This window comes from Gallus gallus, chromosome 21 (genome assembly GCF_016699485.2).
Source record: "Gallus gallus isolate bGalGal1 chromosome 21, bGalGal1.mat.broiler.GRCg7b, whole genome shotgun sequence".
Classification (NCBI taxonomy): domain Eukaryota; kingdom Metazoa; phylum Chordata; class Aves; order Galliformes; family Phasianidae; genus Gallus; species Gallus gallus.
Genome location: NC_052552.1, coordinates 1,889,036 through 1,906,876, shown reverse-complemented (window position 1 = coordinate 1,906,876; position 17,841 = coordinate 1,889,036). Strand labels below are relative to the sequence as shown.

Sequence of the window (17,841 nt, the reverse complement as noted above, 5' to 3'; positions counted from 1 at the left end):
CTAAGAGGAGCTTTTCCCTTAGAGATGTCACAAAGCTTGTGTGGATGTAATCAGAGTTTAGCAGATCTAGTAATGGTGAAAATGCTAGACTGACAAATCAGAATTCATAGGTCCTCCATCCAGCTGAGCATGGGGCACCCTCTGTGACCACATTTCCACTGTGGTAGGCACTGTGGGGAGAATTTCCCATTCCAAGGGATACATGCCTTAAACAGAAGGTCAACAGGAAAAGCGAAGAAAAAGGGACAGGAGAGAGGAAGTAGCTTTGTGGAGGTCACCCTGCAGGCTTCTAAACACGTCACAATAGCACACGCACAGGCAGCTGCAATCCGATTCCCTTGGCTGGGGAATGGAAACCTTCAGCATCACTGCAGCACTAATAAATAGCATCCCTTATAATGTCTTGTTTTAAAGCTTCAGAATACTTAAAGAACTGGCTCTAAGAATTATGTACGTAGACATTAATTGTCATTGAATTAATTCTCATGCGCCCTCTTCTAGTTTCTTTTTAATGGCTCTCAGAGAGCCTGAAGTTGAGACATATCATGGCTGTTTGGAAACAAGTGGGAAGGGACATGTGGTTAGACACGTGGTTCAGAGGAATAAAACCAAATGTAAGCTGGGCTCTTTTTCTGCAGCTGAGTTTTATTTTTTTCAAGTCGTGCAGAATGCAATTATGGAAGCAAAAAGTGCTTTCACTGCCAAAACCAGGGACCCTGTCAACATACATAAGAACAATTGAAGAACAATCCTATCCTTCGGATCCCCTTTACAAGCTCAGTAGGGTAGAAACAAAGAACACCACACCTATCTAGGTTGGGAGCTGTTGAAGGTATCCTGTTTGAACCTCACTAAGTGGCATCAACCATCAGCAGAGTTTTCTAGGATCACAAAGTCAGATCTCATGCAGAGAGATAAACAGAGCTAGAAAGAACACAAAGAAAAAGTCAGAAGAGAAGTTTGCATGGAAAGCAGCAATAGGAACAAAGAACAGTAATCTCGATTTTAAATTCTCAGATTTAATTAGTGGGTTTTAAAATGTTAATCAAAGTTAAGAAGTTCATTTTAACTTACCACTCATTAAGGCTAAGAAATCTTACTATCCTTTTACAGCTGCACTGCAAAAATGCAGGTTGAATAGAATCTCTCTCAAACCTATTTTTATAGCCATTAACAAGAAATCATCTTTCTCTGCCTTGCCTTTATTTATGATCCTTATGTCTGGAGAGATATATTTCATGCAATTCTATTGAGCTAATGAAACTGGCTAAGTGGAGATGAAAATAATGCACAGTTGTCAGGGGGCAATAATCTGCCTCCTCACAGACAGGGTAAGGGTGAGCTTTGGTTATCAGCTGTGAGAAGTCAGATCAAGGGCTCAGACATCACTACTGAAAACATGTGAGGAGCAGACTGAGCTGCTTTTAATCTTTAAATACTAAATGCTTAAAGAAAATCCTATGTTCCTGTCTGTTGATTAGGTCAGGGAAATAGTTGATTTTGGATTAATGAACCTCGTTGTAAGGCAAGAGCCTTACAATACCCTCCATGGGTATTTAGTGTTTTGATACTGGGTCTAGCAGCATATATAAGCAAAGGGAATGGGTCTCCTTGCAGTGTGGTAGGTACTCTGGTCAGGAACTTCTGAGAGCTCACATGACAGAAGCGTTGTAAAAGCAAAAACATGCAGAGAAGGGAAGTCAAACCCTTGTGATTTTATTCCCCTTTTTTTCCTCTAGCAAACTCAGTCCTTGCACTGCAAAGTAACCTCTCTCTGCAGAGCTGGTCAGAGCCCAGGCTCGGAACCGCCCTTGCTCTTGGCACTACCAAGAGAGCTCTTGCGGAGCAGTTCCCAGCGATCATACAACAGAAAAGCGAAGGACTGCCCTCTTGTGTCAGTCACTGTTATTTCATCCACCTCATTTTATATTCCTGTCTACTAACCACAGGAGCACTCTGCCTTGTCTCCAGCAGTATTAGAGAGTTCAGTGTTTTAGCCCACTGATTGCTGTGCTAAGAAACAAAAATTGGAAAGTCTGAGCAATCCATACATGTATTTACCACCTCGACAGACAGTACAGAACGCAGAAATATAGAGATAACGTGTTGGCCAACTGCAAGCTAGGCAAAATTTGCTAAAGTTCTTTGTGAGATAGAAATGTAATCTTAAAAATTAATTACATTTATTGTTTTACATACAAGATTTTGGTTTTGACATTTTCCTCCTGGTCTCTCTCTCTCTAATTTCATGTCTGCTGAGTCTTTAGTATGTCCTGGGTTTCCTCATAGCTATAATTAACATAATATAGCGCATTAGACACCATGCTACACTTCTTACATTAAGCTTTCAAAACATGTTTGTTAGTGTGCACGTAATGGCTCAGGAGAGGAATTACCCCTCTTCTGCGATACAATCAGAAAGACAGATACAAACGTAACATGGCAGCATAAAGAATTGACTGTGTCAGCCATTGTGTTCAATCTTGGCTTTTACACATCAAAGGTTGACAAGAGGTATCTCATGTTTGCAGGACTGCTCTGAAATTCCCCAGAATTTTCCTGTTTAGTGCAAGCAAATGTTACCAAGATGGGAAGAAATGTACTTGGGAGAAATTCACACTGCAGAAAATGATTATGAACTTGATGCTGACACTGGCAGGCAATATAATTAGCTCTCTGTGGTCAGTTACAGCTGATTAGATAACACAGTTTTTCCATAAACCTTAAACTGATGCCGTGTGGGTTATCTTCTTATTTACTTCAGCCTTTAAAAATAAGGAAAAACTATGTAGTTAAGTGCTTGTCAAGTTCACCCTGGCAGTCCCTCCAGGTGAGATGTCACATGGGTTCTCATGATGGTAGCGTCATGTTCTTCTGAAATAGCCAATTATATATGTTCTGCATCTAAAACAATTGATATTTTCCAATTCATGCTGTTTTTCAAACCCACCACGCTCAGTCAGCAAAGAACATGAATACTGAAACACATTACTAATACTCAGCCAAGTATGGAAATCTCTTTGAGACTAATTTGTACTTCAAGTGGCAGAAATAAGTAGCAAAAGGATCCCATACGCAAGCCAGCTCATCTTGAAAATAGATTTAAAGAAAAAAAACCTCAAAAGCAATCCCTTCAAGTCTTATGACCAACAGAAATAATCTCTCTTATCTGCTTCATTCCTTGTCTGTAGTTGTGAAACATAAGGTGATGCATTTTCCTCCGAACACTTTCCTGTCCTTGTTTGCCGTCATTCTTCAGTTTGAGGAACACATGTTGTTATGTAGTGACAAATTTAGCACCGCAGCCGTTTGCTGAGCAGTTGAAGTTCTCAAAATAAAAGAAACTGTAGAGAGACGGAGTATCGCTGACTCTCTCATGTGAGTTTATAGGACTGTACTTTCAACTCCAGTTTGGGAAAGCTCTGTTCAGGAGCAGCAACTTGCTTTTTTACCATCTGACTGTTTCCAGGTTGGCAACATCCCTGTGATCTTCTGCTGGGCACAGGGGGTTATTTGTCTTAAACAGGAGATGAAGAAGCATCTATGTCCCACCTTCATAGGCACTTTTAAACTGCTGCCCTTTATCATGATCTGTTAGGAGAATCATCTTTCCATCATAACTTTGTCTTACAAAACCAAATTCTCTGTGTCCTCTTTAACTTTCATAGTCCTTCCATTTCTTTACTCCCCATGCAAAATGAGCTAGAGCTGAGGCTGTTCTTGTGTAGCATCTTCTGAATTTGGCTGTGTTGCTGGATCTCTGTTGATTATGTCAGGTGAATTCTGGATGGGATTCTGCCCACCTGGCATCACCTGTCCAGGGATGTCACTGAGTTTCTGGTTGACCAGCGCTACTTCAATGTGTTGTTTACCCATTTGGACAGCTTCGTCATAAGAAGGCGGCAAATCCATTGCGTAGGGACTGTAAGCTGGAGGGGATACAGTGCTCCTATCCAAACCCACAAATATGGAAGGGATAGGGGCACTCGGAGGGTACTGGAATGAGCTGTACGCTGCGAAGAAAAGAAATGGAAAGACAAAAATCAACAATTGCACGGAACCCTGATATGTAAAGGGCTAATCCCATTTTTCTCCACAAAATTATAGGCTTGCCTTTTGCTTGCACAATACATGCACACTATACTAAAAGCTACCACTGTAGAGTTATCCATGACGGAATCTATACATTCTCTGAAAAGAAAACACTGTCAGAAGAGCAAACGTCTGCACATTTTGCTATCCAGCTACTGCTGTAAAGCACCTGGCAGAGTAGGTGTAACCCAGAGGATACCTACAGGTCACTGTGCTGTGAGCAGTGCTGTCACTGTCAATAGCAACAACAGTCAGATCATAGGGGTGCCGAGGGAAGGGCTGAACTGGAGGCCTCTTCTTCCGGCAGCAGAACTTCTTGCAGCTTGCTGTGATCCCACAGAGCAGGAGCATGAACACAGTCAGCAAGATTAACCTTAGAGAAGGTGGAGAACACCATAATGTCATTGGTTATGTTATACTTCTTGCAGAGTCAGCTATAATTGCACTGTAAATGGGTGAAAGACAGGTCAAACCTCCTCTGAATGGGTCCCAGATCCAGAATTACAAAGCTGAATCACAAACAGTCAAAACTGGGAGTGCTCTGACTACTGGTATCATCCTTTCTGGCTTACAGATTCTGTGATGTTAATCATCTTGGGTTGTACATTCAGCTTGTTTGCAATGAAGGTGGCTCCCATGTGTGAGAAGTACACACTGTTTACTTTGCAGTGAATCTTTCCTCCAGTGCAAGGAGTGTGACCTCATCTCTAGGCAGTGGGTATTTCCTTGCACTACTAGCACTGCACGCTGGTGTGCAGTGACACAGTCATGCCTTCACATGCTGCTACCCTTGGAGCAAGGCAGTAATCACCTCAGGAGAGGTATCTCAGCACTAGCTCATTAGCTTTCATGATTTTAACTCTGCCTAATTACAGAAGCCTTAAAATATTTTATGCAACCGTATGTATTTTTAAACAGTCCTATATCAGCGTGTTTCTTCTAAGCAAAGAATAGCAAATTAGCTCAGACTGAATGATGATTAAAACTAATCAATTCAATCTGTTACTATCAAAATTAATACGTTATGTGACAGAACACAAGCTGCAAAAATAACATTAGGATACACAGAGTGCATGTTTTAGGAGAGACAAATACACTCGTGGCAAGACCTTTGCCTCTCGCTTACTATTATTCTTTCATTCAGCTTGAGATCAGAATGAAAAATCAACACCATAAGCTCACAGCCTCTTGTCCCATAAAAGGGAGAGCGCTGAGGACTGCACTTGAGGCAGTGCCAAGTCCTAACAAGTCCGTTCTGTGCAGCTGCCATTGTGTCCCAAGTTGTTTATTTAGGAAGAACAAACAAGATCTACAGCTGAACTCTGGCGTACTCGGAATGGAAAGATGACAGACCCCCAGATGAATGCTCCGCTCTGCCTGACACCTTATCTCCTCTGCCGTCCCATCTGTCATGTATCCCCCTGGCAGCTTTCCCTGAGCAGTCCTTTCCCCTCATCCTGACTGAGAGGAGCATTCCCGTTACCTTACTGCACTCCCTGCTCACGCTGTGTCGAACTACTGAGTAAGATTAATAATAAACTTACCAGACATACCACAGACTTGTCCAATTAGACATGTTCTGAGGGCATCTGTGAAGAAAGGTGATAATTCACTGATTTAAATATCCACACTCAAATGGCAAATACATGGCAGGGAATCAATTTCAAGTGAGTTCTGAGGTGTAAAAGGGGAAGCAATTAATAGGAATATGGAACAAAAATCCTTCAGATTTCATTTCAGAGGACCGTTCTTCATAGCTGTAACGTTACCCCAGCTAAGAGCACACAAACCCCACTGTAAAAGCGGGGCTCTGGGTGAAAAAGTGCTTTCACAGAGAGAGAGCTGCACTCGCTGGATTCCCGAGGCACTACGAAATAGTTCTTCCACTTAAACCTCCATGAAGCAGCTGTCTGACAATCCCAGCCCAAGACAACTTCCCACATCCTCCGCTTATTTTTAAATTGCTTTTTCATAGCTGCAGTGCAACCAGGAACATCTTACTCAGATCTACTTACGGTACAAAGAAATACAAGATAAGAAGGAGATCAGCTTTAGCACATTTCAGACACAGCAGTACTCCAAGTGGAGATTTGGGATGGATTTGATGCAGAGCGGTGCTTTTGGCCCCGGAGAGGAGCCTGCCAGCTGACTCCCAGCAGCTGACACTTCCGAGTCCTTACGAAGAAGAGCGTTGTGCGGCTCCGTGCGTGCAGCAAGGGCAGCCAAGTCACGGCCCGGAGCCGGGAAGGAGCTGGGAGAGAAACCGGGCAGCAGCGCACGGCCGCGAGTAAATGTTCCTTCTGACCCGATACTGCCACTCGATCAGGATGGGAACGGATGGGGAAACGGACATTTGAAAAATTTCCATTACTCACTGATCAGAGTCCTTCGTGCTATCCACAGAAGAGCAAAGCGGTGCCTGAGAAAGGGAAAAAAGGGGGTCAGGAAACCAGACGGGCAGCAGCAAAGCGCCGCCGTGTCCCGCAGCAGGTGGCGGGCCGAGCACCGCGCCGCTGCCCAAGGACGAGCGGCTCCGCGCCCAGGCCGCTGCGCTGGGGGGGAACTCCGCACGGATCGCCCCAATGGGGCCTCTCCGCCCCGCCCCGCCCCGCGCAGCGCACGAGCGGCCCCGCGGCACTCCGTCCCGCACCGCCGCCCGGCTCCGTACCGCTGCGCGCCGAGCTGAGCGGAGCCGCCCGCCGCGGGGAGGAGCCGAGGCGGGGCCGAGCCCGCCGGGTCCCCGCAGCGCCGTGATTTCCTGCGGGGCTCCCCCACAAGGGCCCCTCCGGGCTCCTCTTACGCGCTCCGGGGTTCCCGAGGTGCCGGCGCGGCTCCTCGCAGCCGCCGCGGGGCTCTGCGTCGGCCGGCCGCGCACAATGGAAGCGGTGAAGTTGGAAACGTGATAGAAAAGGAGTCCGGATGGAGAGAAAGCAGCAGGCAGAGGTTTCACCGGAGCGGTGTTGGACTGCTGTTCGTTGCTTTTTACAAATGGATAACGATGAGATTTGCGAGCAGCCGAACACACAGCTGGGGGCTGTGACGTTTCAGAGGTATTTTGAAGGCATAGTGAAAAATAAATGAGAAAGTAGGAATAAAAGACAGTAACGAAGCTTTGGGAAAGCAGATAATTTGTGTTTTTAGAAAGCCTCGTTAAAACATACAGAAACACACTTGAAAAGGTTTTGATGGATCTCTGACAATGGGTTTGCAACCAAAAGAAGGTAACTGTGTTCAACATTTCCCATTTATAAGTTCACTTACAATTCCTACACGTTGGTGTGGCTGTCTTGCAATAAAGTATTTGGAGGGAAAATTGTGGGAAAATGTTTTAATGCTTTGATTATTGTAATCCCTGCAGCAACTTTCCCCTTCTGAACGATAGCTTTTCTGCAGTCCTCTTCACATGAAGCCTAGCTATTGTAGATGGGTACCCATACCCAGAGCATAAAGAAGCTCCCCTTGCTTGTTACAGAAGTCTTACCATCATCAGGGAGAAAGAAAACAGGCATCAAAAGTCAACTGTATCCATATGAAGGAAGGAGTATTTCTGCATCAGAGCTGAAGGTGACTTAAAGGTCAGATGCTGTTGAAGCAGCAGGACAGCAGAGGTCAGTTACATGGCAGAAAACTAATGGGAGTGCTGTGGCATAACCCAGGCAGCAGCTGAGCACCGCACGGCCTTTCCCTCCCTCTCCCAGTGGGATGGAGGACAGAACTGGGGAAAAAAAGGCAGAACTTCTAAGTTGAGATAAAGAGTATTTGGAAAGACAGAAAAGGAGGAGAGGAATAATAGTAATAATAACAAGACATGTACATATATACAAATCAAGTGAGGCACGACACAGTTGCTCACTACTCACCAAGTGATGCCCGAGGAGCAGCTGACCCCCAGCCCGCTTCCCTCAGTTTTATATGTTTTTGCATGATGTCATATGGCATGCAATATCCCTTGGGCCAGCTGAGGTCAGCTGTCCTGGCTCCGGCCCCTCCCAACTCCTTGTGCCCCCAGCACCCTGTGGGCAGGACAGACCAAGATGCTGAAAAACTGAAAGGTCTTTGGCTCTGCACAGCACCGCTCAGCAACAACTAAACCAGTGTGTTATCAGCACTTCTTCTGAAGCCAAAACACAGCACCATACCAGATACTACAAAGGAAACCAACTGTTCCAGCTGAAATCAGGACAGCTAGCCACTACGTGGATGATCAGAATGAGGGTGATCATAAGACGAGCTAAGCAACAAAAACACAACTAGACCTAAGAGGCAGGGAAGCTAACTGGGTTGTGAAAGATTTCAATTGGAGAACAAAGGGGAAGAACAATTAAAAGAAGAACATCTTGCTGAGATCTCTGGCAGTAATAAACGTGACAAAATACAAGGATGTTTTCCTGAGATTTTACTGAAACAGGAGGAAATACATCTGGACTCCTGGAGGCAGAAGTTCCTTTTGTAAGAAGCAACTGGGAGCAACAGCAGCCCTGACAGCTTGGAAGTACTGAGTTGAACAGCTCTCCCTGCAGCTGGCGTTTACTGGGTTTGCTCTATCAGTAAAGTCATGTGCTGCTGACTGAAATACTTTCCTACAGGACCAACCAGGGTCATGGGACTGTAGCTCATTTAGAAAAAGCACCATTCATAAGTGTGGAGCAATCTCTGAAGTCACTGGCTAAGAGAACACATATGCATGATACGCACTGACTCTCTCACTTCCTGTCTTAGAAATGAACTTAACATAGCTGTTAAGGAATAGAAAATGGATGTAAATGGCCTTCTTATTCAACTGGAGCTGGATTAGAACCAAGTATAACTGCATTTAGATCCAAACTTTTCTGGAAGTTCAAGAGTTCATATCCGGTGATCCAAGAGCAATCCACAGTTACAAAACTCAATGTAAAAGCATGACGTCCAGAAGTACAGTTAGAGAAGCAGAAAACTTAAGCTTCTGGGAAACACAGATGTATTGCTGAGCATACATTTTTGTATCTTCCTCACAACGTGGGCTCCATGCCTACCGAAGTCTTGTAAGCTTTCGTTTCTGTTTTGATGTTATATGTTTAGCAGCTTCTGGCAATTTTAACACCCAATCTACTGTAATTCTTGCTAACCTGCTTTGGAGATTAAGTGTTGAACAGGATTGTTTGTGTCTTCAAGAGGTAAATTACATGAAGGCTAGAGTTACTGCGTTGAGCTCCTTGTAGTTGGACTAGCACGAGGCATTTACCTTAGTGATGCTTACAAATGGCCTAGTTCTGTTTTCTTACTGCTAAGCTAAATGAGCAATTTCAACAGCTACACAAGTGACAGAGGGCTCTGGAGCGATGGCCAGGAAGCTTTGCCACAGGCTTACTGTGATTCATGAAAGATGACGTAAGATTTAAGGGATTACCTATGCTCCAGATTTTTGCTGACTCTCTGGTCCCTTGTTCCCTATCTTGTACTGGTTCTGTACGCTTCCCTGAACCAGATACCACTTCTTGACCCAAATCAAACCTATGGGGCACTTCTGCTTCCTCAGTAACCAGCAGAAGTCTGTTCTTAGTCAGAATTCAAATGAAAACAAATATAGAAATAAAGTTCCTGGGCAGCCATGATCTAGTGTCTAATCAGACAGTGATTCGTAAACAGCACGGTCACTGCCTCTTCCTTGATCATGAAGATTTCACACTGTATTGTAAAAATGATTGCCCAAACTAGCAGGACGAGGTGTAAAATAAAGTACTTTATTCTGGTCGTTGTAGGAAAAACAAAAAACAAAACCACCACAGCCATTAAAATGCATATGAAGTTGGAAGCAGACACTGTTTGAAACTCAGCCATTTAGAGGTTAAAAAAAGGTACTCCTTCTGAGGGAATTCCTGCCTTTGGAAGACACTGCAATTAGCAGTAGGTGTATCTACCTGGTGCCTCTTGTTAATTCCTCCCTCTACTACAAGGTTAGTATCACCAGGTCAGTCTGAAAATCAAACTAGTAGATACAGAATTTATATAGAATTCTGTGCAGAGAAAAGCAGGAATTGCACACGTTACCTTCCTTTCTGCTTCCCTCCTCCCCTCACATATGTGCAACAGCTTCAAAATCTTCCCAGGTTCCAACTGAGATCCAGTGATTTCCCAAATATTATATCTTCACCTTCCGCGTAGCTTTGGGCCCTCAGCTAGTGGGAGCAGATACAGCTGTTGCCACAAAGAGGATTCGGTAAGATTCCTTAATGTCACCTTTTAAGTTCAGGAAGGCTGTCTCAACCAGGGGGGCACTGGCCTACAAAAAAAACAAAAGACAACACCACGTAAACCAGCCTATTTCTTTTGTACGTAGGTCAGTTGACCACATTCTGAACTATTTTTCAGCTCAGGGGTAAGATGCACCCCTTGTAGCCATAGGTTACCTCTCTTCTCTCTTGGTCAGTTGTTTCCTGTCTTCACACAATGTTCATACTTGAGTAAACAAAGTAGCATGACTTTGTTTACTCAAGTGACTAAGTGCTGTATCCTCAGAGCACTACAGAGAGCGTCACCACATTACATCCATGACAACTGGGCAAGGCAGCAACAGAGTATGCTGCAGCAAGGGTTAGGAAAGAAGTGAACCCCGTTAGCCATGATTTAGTGTTCAATCTTGTGTAACCACCAGTGGTTGCCAAGAGGAACTATGTCAGCCTCGTATGTCGTGCCAGGATCTTTACTGCCTTCTTTCCAAGCAATGACAGCATCCTTTTAATTTTGGATTAGGCCACTCATTCTGCCATCCCACACACTGCTGACAGAAATTAGCAGAGTAGATTCTTTCAGTTTCCACAAGTACCCAAGCAGATTCATTTGGAAGGGCTGTTTTGAAATCATATCAAGACTTTGCAATACAAAAAAGCAGGAAATGCCAAGGAAACAGGGTTCATTGAGCAGTTCATAAAGTAGAAATGAAACAGGTCCCACTGACTTCTAGGAATATACCAAAAGAAAAGGTACCCAAGCTTTAAAAGAAGTGTGAACACCGTGGCAGAGCGATCTATGGAAATGTAGTTCTCTATCAGCAGGGCTGCAGGCTTCCTTGAAGAAGGAGCATTAAGAAACTCACTTCGTGGATGCGAACAAAGCAGTATCTTTTAGTGAATAGCAGCAGTATTTTGGCACTGTATAATGCAATGGTCTGTAAGAAGTTATTTTAAGTCCTGTAAAGTGCAAGTGACTAATGCTTGTTCTCACACAGATGAATGGAAGTCAAAGATGAGATAGAAAGCCTTCAAATCATACATATAGTTACTGGCTTTTGTTCCTGTATTCTAATGTGTCAAAGCAGCTTTTGTATTGATCCTGTAAGTCAGTGAAAACACAGCTGCAGTGCTGGCGGTTTAAGAAGCAATGTGCAACTGTTACTTACATCGAAGTCAGCAGGTGGCACCCAAAAAACACTGATGCATTTTACATGACCACGATCAACTTTTCCCTTTACAGGTTCAATAGCAAATCCCTTCTTCTGGAGGTGTGACAGGTTATCAAAACTGAACTCCACGTTCTACAAGAAACACAACACACCCCCATCACAGTCAGTGCAATTTCTTTATACATAATAACCATTTATGCACACTCACTTTGCCCAGATGCTATATGGAGCCCTGCTGTTTGCCAAACTACTTCTGCCATTTGAAACTGCAAACAGCCATCTTGTTCACTGTCACAAGAAACCATAAAGCAAAATACTACAAGTGAGAGGATCAGAACTGCAATTCAGTTCTGTGCTCAAACTGTTGTATTTCAGAATTAGATAAGGAAATCACTGAAAGTAAACAATTAATTTAACATGATAATGCTAATTCCTCTTATCAACCCCTGAAAACCCATCTTTTAATTTCTTTCATGAATGCTTTTGTGCAAAGTTTGTTAGAAAAAAAAAATATGAGTCATTTTTAATTCGGAGAACAAATTTTTGACAGAAGGCATTAGTAACCATTTACACTCCACCAGCATTTCTAACAGCATCTGATAGGAAATGGCATTTTCTTCACCTTCTTAGATGCAAACTGAGCTGTCTGTATAGCTCCAACTTTCAGTTCTGCCACTGCTGGCGGTAGGGCATTCTCTCCTTCAACGTGCTCCAGAAGCAGGACAATGGACTTCACTGGTTCTTGTCGCTCTAAGCAAATATGAATCGAATAAACTTTGAGGATAAGTTCAAACCCCTGAAATTATGTCTATTTCATAGCAGTACAATCAGGAGAGTCCAGTATATGCTATAACGTGAAACAATTGTATAAATATTTAATGCACATCAGAGAAGTGGCAGAAAAATCAATACAGCTTAGTTCTCTGTGTTAGTATTAAATAATAGGCATTTGCAAGATGAATTGCAAAGATAGGTGATCTTCATTAAGATGCAACTGCAGTAGAATTCAGATAAAATCTTTCCTTAAGGGAAAGTTTCACACAGATATGGAGGGGAGTTATGAATACAGGTTATACCATAAATCTTACTTGTTCTCATTGTGGAAAGGTTATCCTTAGCATACTTTCTCTTAAAAGACAAGGAACGTGCCTATGGCTTATAGCTCACTGTTTTGTAATAAAATAAGTGGCAGCACACTACCTTCTTTTAGTGCTTTTTTTGGTGACGGAGGTAACGTTACAGCCAAGGACTCAATGGGCACATCTAGTGGAATCCCACCTTCCACAAACATGGGATGATCTCTTGCTGCCCCCTTAAGCTGGATCACATGGGCAGTTTTCTATATTGGACAAGAATATTTTGGATACGGGTTACAGCTCAAGCATCAGTGTAACTGGAATACTGACACACAGCCTCAGTCACTTAAGAATGGTATCATCTGCTTACCTTCAGTGCCAGGAGGCACCACACACTAACACAAGAATCCTGCATCTTCCCCTTGTCTTGAAGCACTTTTGTTTTAAACATTTCATTCTCAGGCAGTGTGCCTCAGAAAGGACTTCAATAACTATTTACACTAAAGCCACTAAGGAAAAAACTAAACTTATCTGCTGCCAAACTCTGCTTGAAGTTAGTAAACCTGAACCAGCCTCCATTCATTTTATTCTCATTTTCTTCCTTACCTGCAATTCTAAAAGATCATCTAGGAATACAAAACACATAAGGAGAGGAAACAGTACTTATTTGGTCACTGTATTTTCTCTCAGTTTGCAGTATGTGCTGATGGTCATTAGCAGGCACCCTATATTAACTTTTGGTTAGCCTTTTTTGGACCATAGCATAAAGCTACCTGCCATGCTGCCAGCCTGCACGTCCTGATTTGGGCTCCATGTAAGCTCAACTGCTGCTCTACAGATGGAAGCCTCCTTCCTCATGCTGAGAGAATGCAGAAGCAGCTTCCTGGTACTCAGTGCACCTGCCAGTTTGCACTGTGCAGCATAGCTCTGCTCCCTTCTACAATTAACTACTACTTGCAGAGAACCCAGCTGGAGCAGTGTGGCAGTAAGCTAGCTCCCATCACCTCGTGTGCTCATGCTGTGCACAGGACTGAATCTCAAGTTAAATTGTCATAAATGAGAAACTGAATATTTAATACCTGAAAAAAGCCAGTGGACCCCAGCCCTGTCATTTCCTACCTATATCAGTTAATCTGAAAAGGATAACATTTCTGCCTACAAATCCTGTCCTAGGTACAATTATTTACAGCTCCTACTGAGATCCATACTAATAAAATCTTGATTGCCTTACCTTGCCAAAGAGCACAACCTTGAGACACTCAGAATAGTATAGACCTTCACGCTCAGGACTGAAAGTAACAATAAAGTCCTGGCTTTCCCCACCACAAATTTCTCCTTCTGCCGGAAGGACACTGAATGCACTTACACCATTACAGTTCTCTGTTTCTGGTTAATGGAAACAAGGATATGGGTAAGAGAGGAGGACAGTTCAGTTTTAGTTCTACATGTATTTTAAACCCATTTCATTTTTGTTAGAACACAAAATAAGATCTGATAAATGTTATTATCATATCATGCAAAACACAGCATTACAAATTCTAGATAAGTCCATTTATCTGTTTAACGCATTGATCCAGTGGAGCTGAAGACATCAAACCCTTCCTATATTCTTCCATATCTTTCTTACAAGGATGGACAGCCCAGAATATGCTCTAATGGAAAAATGCTGTATGGACTTATTTAGATTCAAGCACTGGTGTCTCCTTCTGGATATCTGCTCAGGCTGCATAGACTTACAGCTACCTACACTGACAGATTTCGTACAGCTCCTACTGGGGAGACAAAGTTGTGCCTTCAGTTTCAGCCATGTGATGCCCCAGGTTTTGACAGAGTTGTGCAAGTCTAACATGACAAAATACTGCTGCTATTTAGATAATACGGAAAAGTTACCAACAGTCTCTGCTCCTTGCAAAGAGGACATAAGAAAAGATGGAACCCTCTGCTGATCTTTGTCCCTCGCGGATGAAAATGAATCCAGATGAATGGAGTATCGCAGGGTCAGCGTGGAAGTGTTCTGTACCTGATAACATGAATTTACACAGCAGCATTTTTATGAAGAAAATTGATTCTCAGGCCTGTAGGATCTGTATTTTGGAAACTGGCTGAATTTATTTTGCTGTGTTACTACACTACTGTGTATGCTCTGCATACTGGCTAGATCTATAGAAAAGATGACACAGGCCCTTTCTCTTCTGTAGAAGGTATCACATCCATATATATATTTTGCAGAGGCAGAACACTGCAGGCAGCACAGAACCAGCAAACAACATCTTCTTTGCACAGCATTGTTACCTTCAGCCCAAATCTGTCTCAGCCTCAAATCGTTCTGCCAGATGTGCCTTTAAAGCTCTGTTCTTTTGTCTCCAGCTTACATTCCACCAGTCTGGAAACTACAGAACTCTTCATCCTACCTACAGAAATTCTTGATACGCTTTCTGGTTCAGTACTGAGGGCTTTACCTTGAATGTGGACGTTGCCTTCTCTCCGGTTAGGACATAGCCCATATCAAGTACTTCCACAGAGCAAACAGTTGATGGCACCACCCCATAACCAGTGATCCTTAGTGGCAAGTTGTTTTTTGCAGTCCGGATGTCCAGCATTTCAAGGAACTGCCAAGGAGATGCCTGCATCAGCCCGTTTGCTGAAGGAAAACACCCCCACATAGCACTGCCTGGACTCCAGGGCAGCCTCCCCTTGAGTCACCCCAACCCTTCTACCCTTGCACCACCAGCCCCAATGGGCTGTTACTACAGAAATTCTGAATTCAGTGCATAAAGATCCAGATGTTGAAAGGGGCTGTGCACAAGCAAAGTTTTGCTTATTGTACAGACACAGCCCAGTCAGCAATATGTGTATATAATGCAGCCCCTTGTATTTCCCCCTTCTGCCTCAGTTACTGTTCCCATTACATCTCCTTACTCACCAATTTGTTCTTATTTGGAGAAAAAGAGACGATGAGAGTTCTGATTTCACCTGGCTCAAGCATCCTAACTGGTCTGACCAACAGGAAGGGACCACTGGGATTCAGAACTGAGAATCGTAGCTGAAGATGTGCAACTCAAGGAACAAAGTTAATAAACAAAAACCTTGGAAAAGGAGATATAAGAGCAGATTCTAAGTATTGTTTTGGCCAAAAGAAGTGCGTAAACCATCCATCTCCAAACAAATGTGACAGATCAATAAGAGGATATATTGGTGAAATATTCTTGGTGATGTACTTCTTATGTCACCAGATTTCAGAGTGAGACTGGAGAAATCTCCTCCTTAATTTAGTGTTGAACTCCTACAGATAAGGCTCAAAATGAACAGCAACTGAATGACAGATTAACTCCTGTGTTCCAAACAAGGATACTTCCAGGTTTTCTGGGGAGATATTTTGTATTGTAGTTTCCTTCAGTATTGTTTGGCCTGTTGGGAATGAAAGCAAGATTTAAAACCATGATGAAGCTTACCCCCGACGCCATCACTTCTTTTAAATCATGTTTCTGCCCATGTCAAACATTCATTCCACTTCTATAGTTAACAAATAGAGCCCATCAAATGCTTTCAAATTCAGACAGTCTATTGCCAAGTTCCTGATTCCACATTTCAGTATCGAGTTGCTTTTTACATGCCTCAGCAGTCCAGATAGGCTCCTAATTTTCCACCTGAGTACTTTTCACAGGGCTAATTTCTATACTGACATTCAAAAAATCCACTGAATATAAAGAGAAAATGCAAAACTATGCTCAGAAGAAATTAAAGACAAAAAACTCAGTGTTTGAATTCAGATTTCATACCTACTGCCACATCACCAAAATCAACCGTGTTTTTTCCGTTATCTGAAGTGACCACAACAGATGGTGCTACAGCTGGACAATGCAGCTCCAAATACAAGGTGTTACAAGGGCTGCGGAGACAGTAAAAGGATATTTGCTCTACAATTATACAGACAAAGAAAACAATTGTCAGAAATTTGTTCCTATTCTGTTCGCACAGCAGTAGCATTAAGCTGGCGTTACAAAAGAAAACACGATTTTTAGTGGCTGATTTTTTGTGTATTGCCTCTACAGAAAGATGGACTACATCAAGCTATTACATTTTTCATACAATTGTTCTCTAAGCTGCTTTCCTACTTGCATGTTATATTCTTACCCAACTAGTGGGCTATGAGCATGCATTTCTACCACCGATCTATGAAGCAATTCTGAAAATGAATAATGGAATAAATTAATCTGCCTACCACTTCCTGCAAACCTTCTGAAATACCAAGAATGGCCAAGATCTCGCTTCAAGTCATGTGTGTGCAATACCTGAAGCTTAGACTTTCCGAGCCTCTCTTTTCGTCAACATGTCCACTTGCAACAAAGCATGGTATGGTGTATTTTTCAAACTTTCCTCTGAAATTCCTTGTCAGGAATGCCTGGGCTGCTATATAAGCTTCTGAGCTAGAAAATCCAGGAATAAGAATAGTCTTAGCAAGTCAGAGAGAAAAGAAGGGAAAAAATATCGAAATATATCTACTGAACAATGTGTGTTTTCTTTTTCTTTGTTAGACGTTCAGAATACAGCATAGCAGTGACACTAAATGACTGTCTCAATGCACCAGAATGGAGTTTCCATCTGGGTTGAATTTGTTCAGCTCTGTTAGACCTATTTAGAAAAGGTGTACTGTTTAGTGATTTCTACTGGTAATAAAATTCAGCTGTCTAGTTGCCCCTTAAAATGATACTCTTGTATCCTCAGCCAAATCTACCAGTGCAGCCACAGCTCGTGCTTTCTGATAGATTCTTTGAAGTCTTTAATTTCTCTGATGCATATAAAAGGATTCTTTGCCTTACATGAGAGGTTACAGCTGCGTGGCGTAAAAGCAGTGCTAATTTTGGAAACAGCATTTGCAATATAGCTGAAGTTATTTCTTCACTACAGTTTGGCTTTTTCCCCACATGTACGTTTTAGTAGATTTATAAAAGAATTACAAAGAATTCATTTAATTAGTAGAAGATACTTTTGCTGACTTACTCAGGCTTTATCTCTTTGCATTCTGGTTGCTCAGATTTATACGAAGAACTCAGGCATTTAACGCTTCCAGTCCTTACAACCTGTCTGGAAGACTGCCGTCTGGAAAGGGGAACACTTAATTTCTTTCTCTCTGTCTTTTCATCTTTCTTTATTTCCTGCAAATACACAGCAACTTGCACACTAATACCAATCACAGGTAATGCAATCAAGACATTCATTTACAAATATTCAGTCCCTGGCCCAAGGATCACCTGAGAGGCAGTGCCCTGGAGGGTATGGAACAAGGTAACAGAA

At 42.8% G+C, this 17,841-nt stretch overlaps 2 protein-coding genes across 3 annotated transcripts in view; both read right to left on the bottom strand.

The window, feature by feature from the left end:
- Positions 1-625: 625 nt before the first annotated feature.
- On the bottom strand, positions 626-7,579 carry TMEM52 (transmembrane protein 52). Its single transcript, XM_040651457.1, has 5 exons — positions 7,574-7,579; positions 6,468-7,126; positions 5,637-5,681; positions 4,296-4,465; positions 626-4,013 (listed from the first exon to the last, which is right to left on the bottom strand). The coding sequence occupies exons 1-5, from the start codon at positions 7,577-7,579 to the stop codon at positions 3,703-3,705; spliced, it is 1,191 nt and encodes a 396-aa protein (XP_040507391.1). The 3' UTR covers positions 626-3,702.
- The window catches only part of CFAP74 (cilia and flagella associated protein 74), a 68,341-nt gene continuing 56,562 nt past the window's right edge, over positions 6,063-17,841 (bottom strand). For both annotated transcript variants that reach the window (XM_040651294.2, XM_040651292.1), the window contains 13 exons: positions 17,548-17,702; positions 16,839-16,973; positions 16,326-16,435; positions 15,899-15,954; positions 15,470-15,589; positions 15,006-15,155; positions 14,437-14,566; positions 13,778-13,932; positions 12,671-12,809; positions 12,093-12,220; positions 11,468-11,602; positions 10,120-10,351; positions 6,063-6,511 (listed from right to left, as the gene is read on the bottom strand). In XM_040651294.2, the coding sequence (XP_040507228.1) occupies positions 10,244-10,351; positions 11,468-11,602; positions 12,093-12,220; positions 12,671-12,809; positions 13,778-13,932; positions 14,437-14,566; positions 15,006-15,155; positions 15,470-15,589; positions 15,899-15,954; positions 16,326-16,435; positions 16,839-16,973; positions 17,548-17,702 (1,521 nt within the window). In that variant the 3' untranslated portion in view covers positions 6,063-6,511; positions 10,120-10,243. The remainder of the gene's footprint in view (positions 6,512-10,119; positions 10,352-11,467; positions 11,603-12,092; positions 12,221-12,670; positions 12,810-13,777; positions 13,933-14,436; positions 14,567-15,005; positions 15,156-15,469; positions 15,590-15,898; positions 15,955-16,325; positions 16,436-16,838; positions 16,974-17,547; positions 17,703-17,841) is intronic.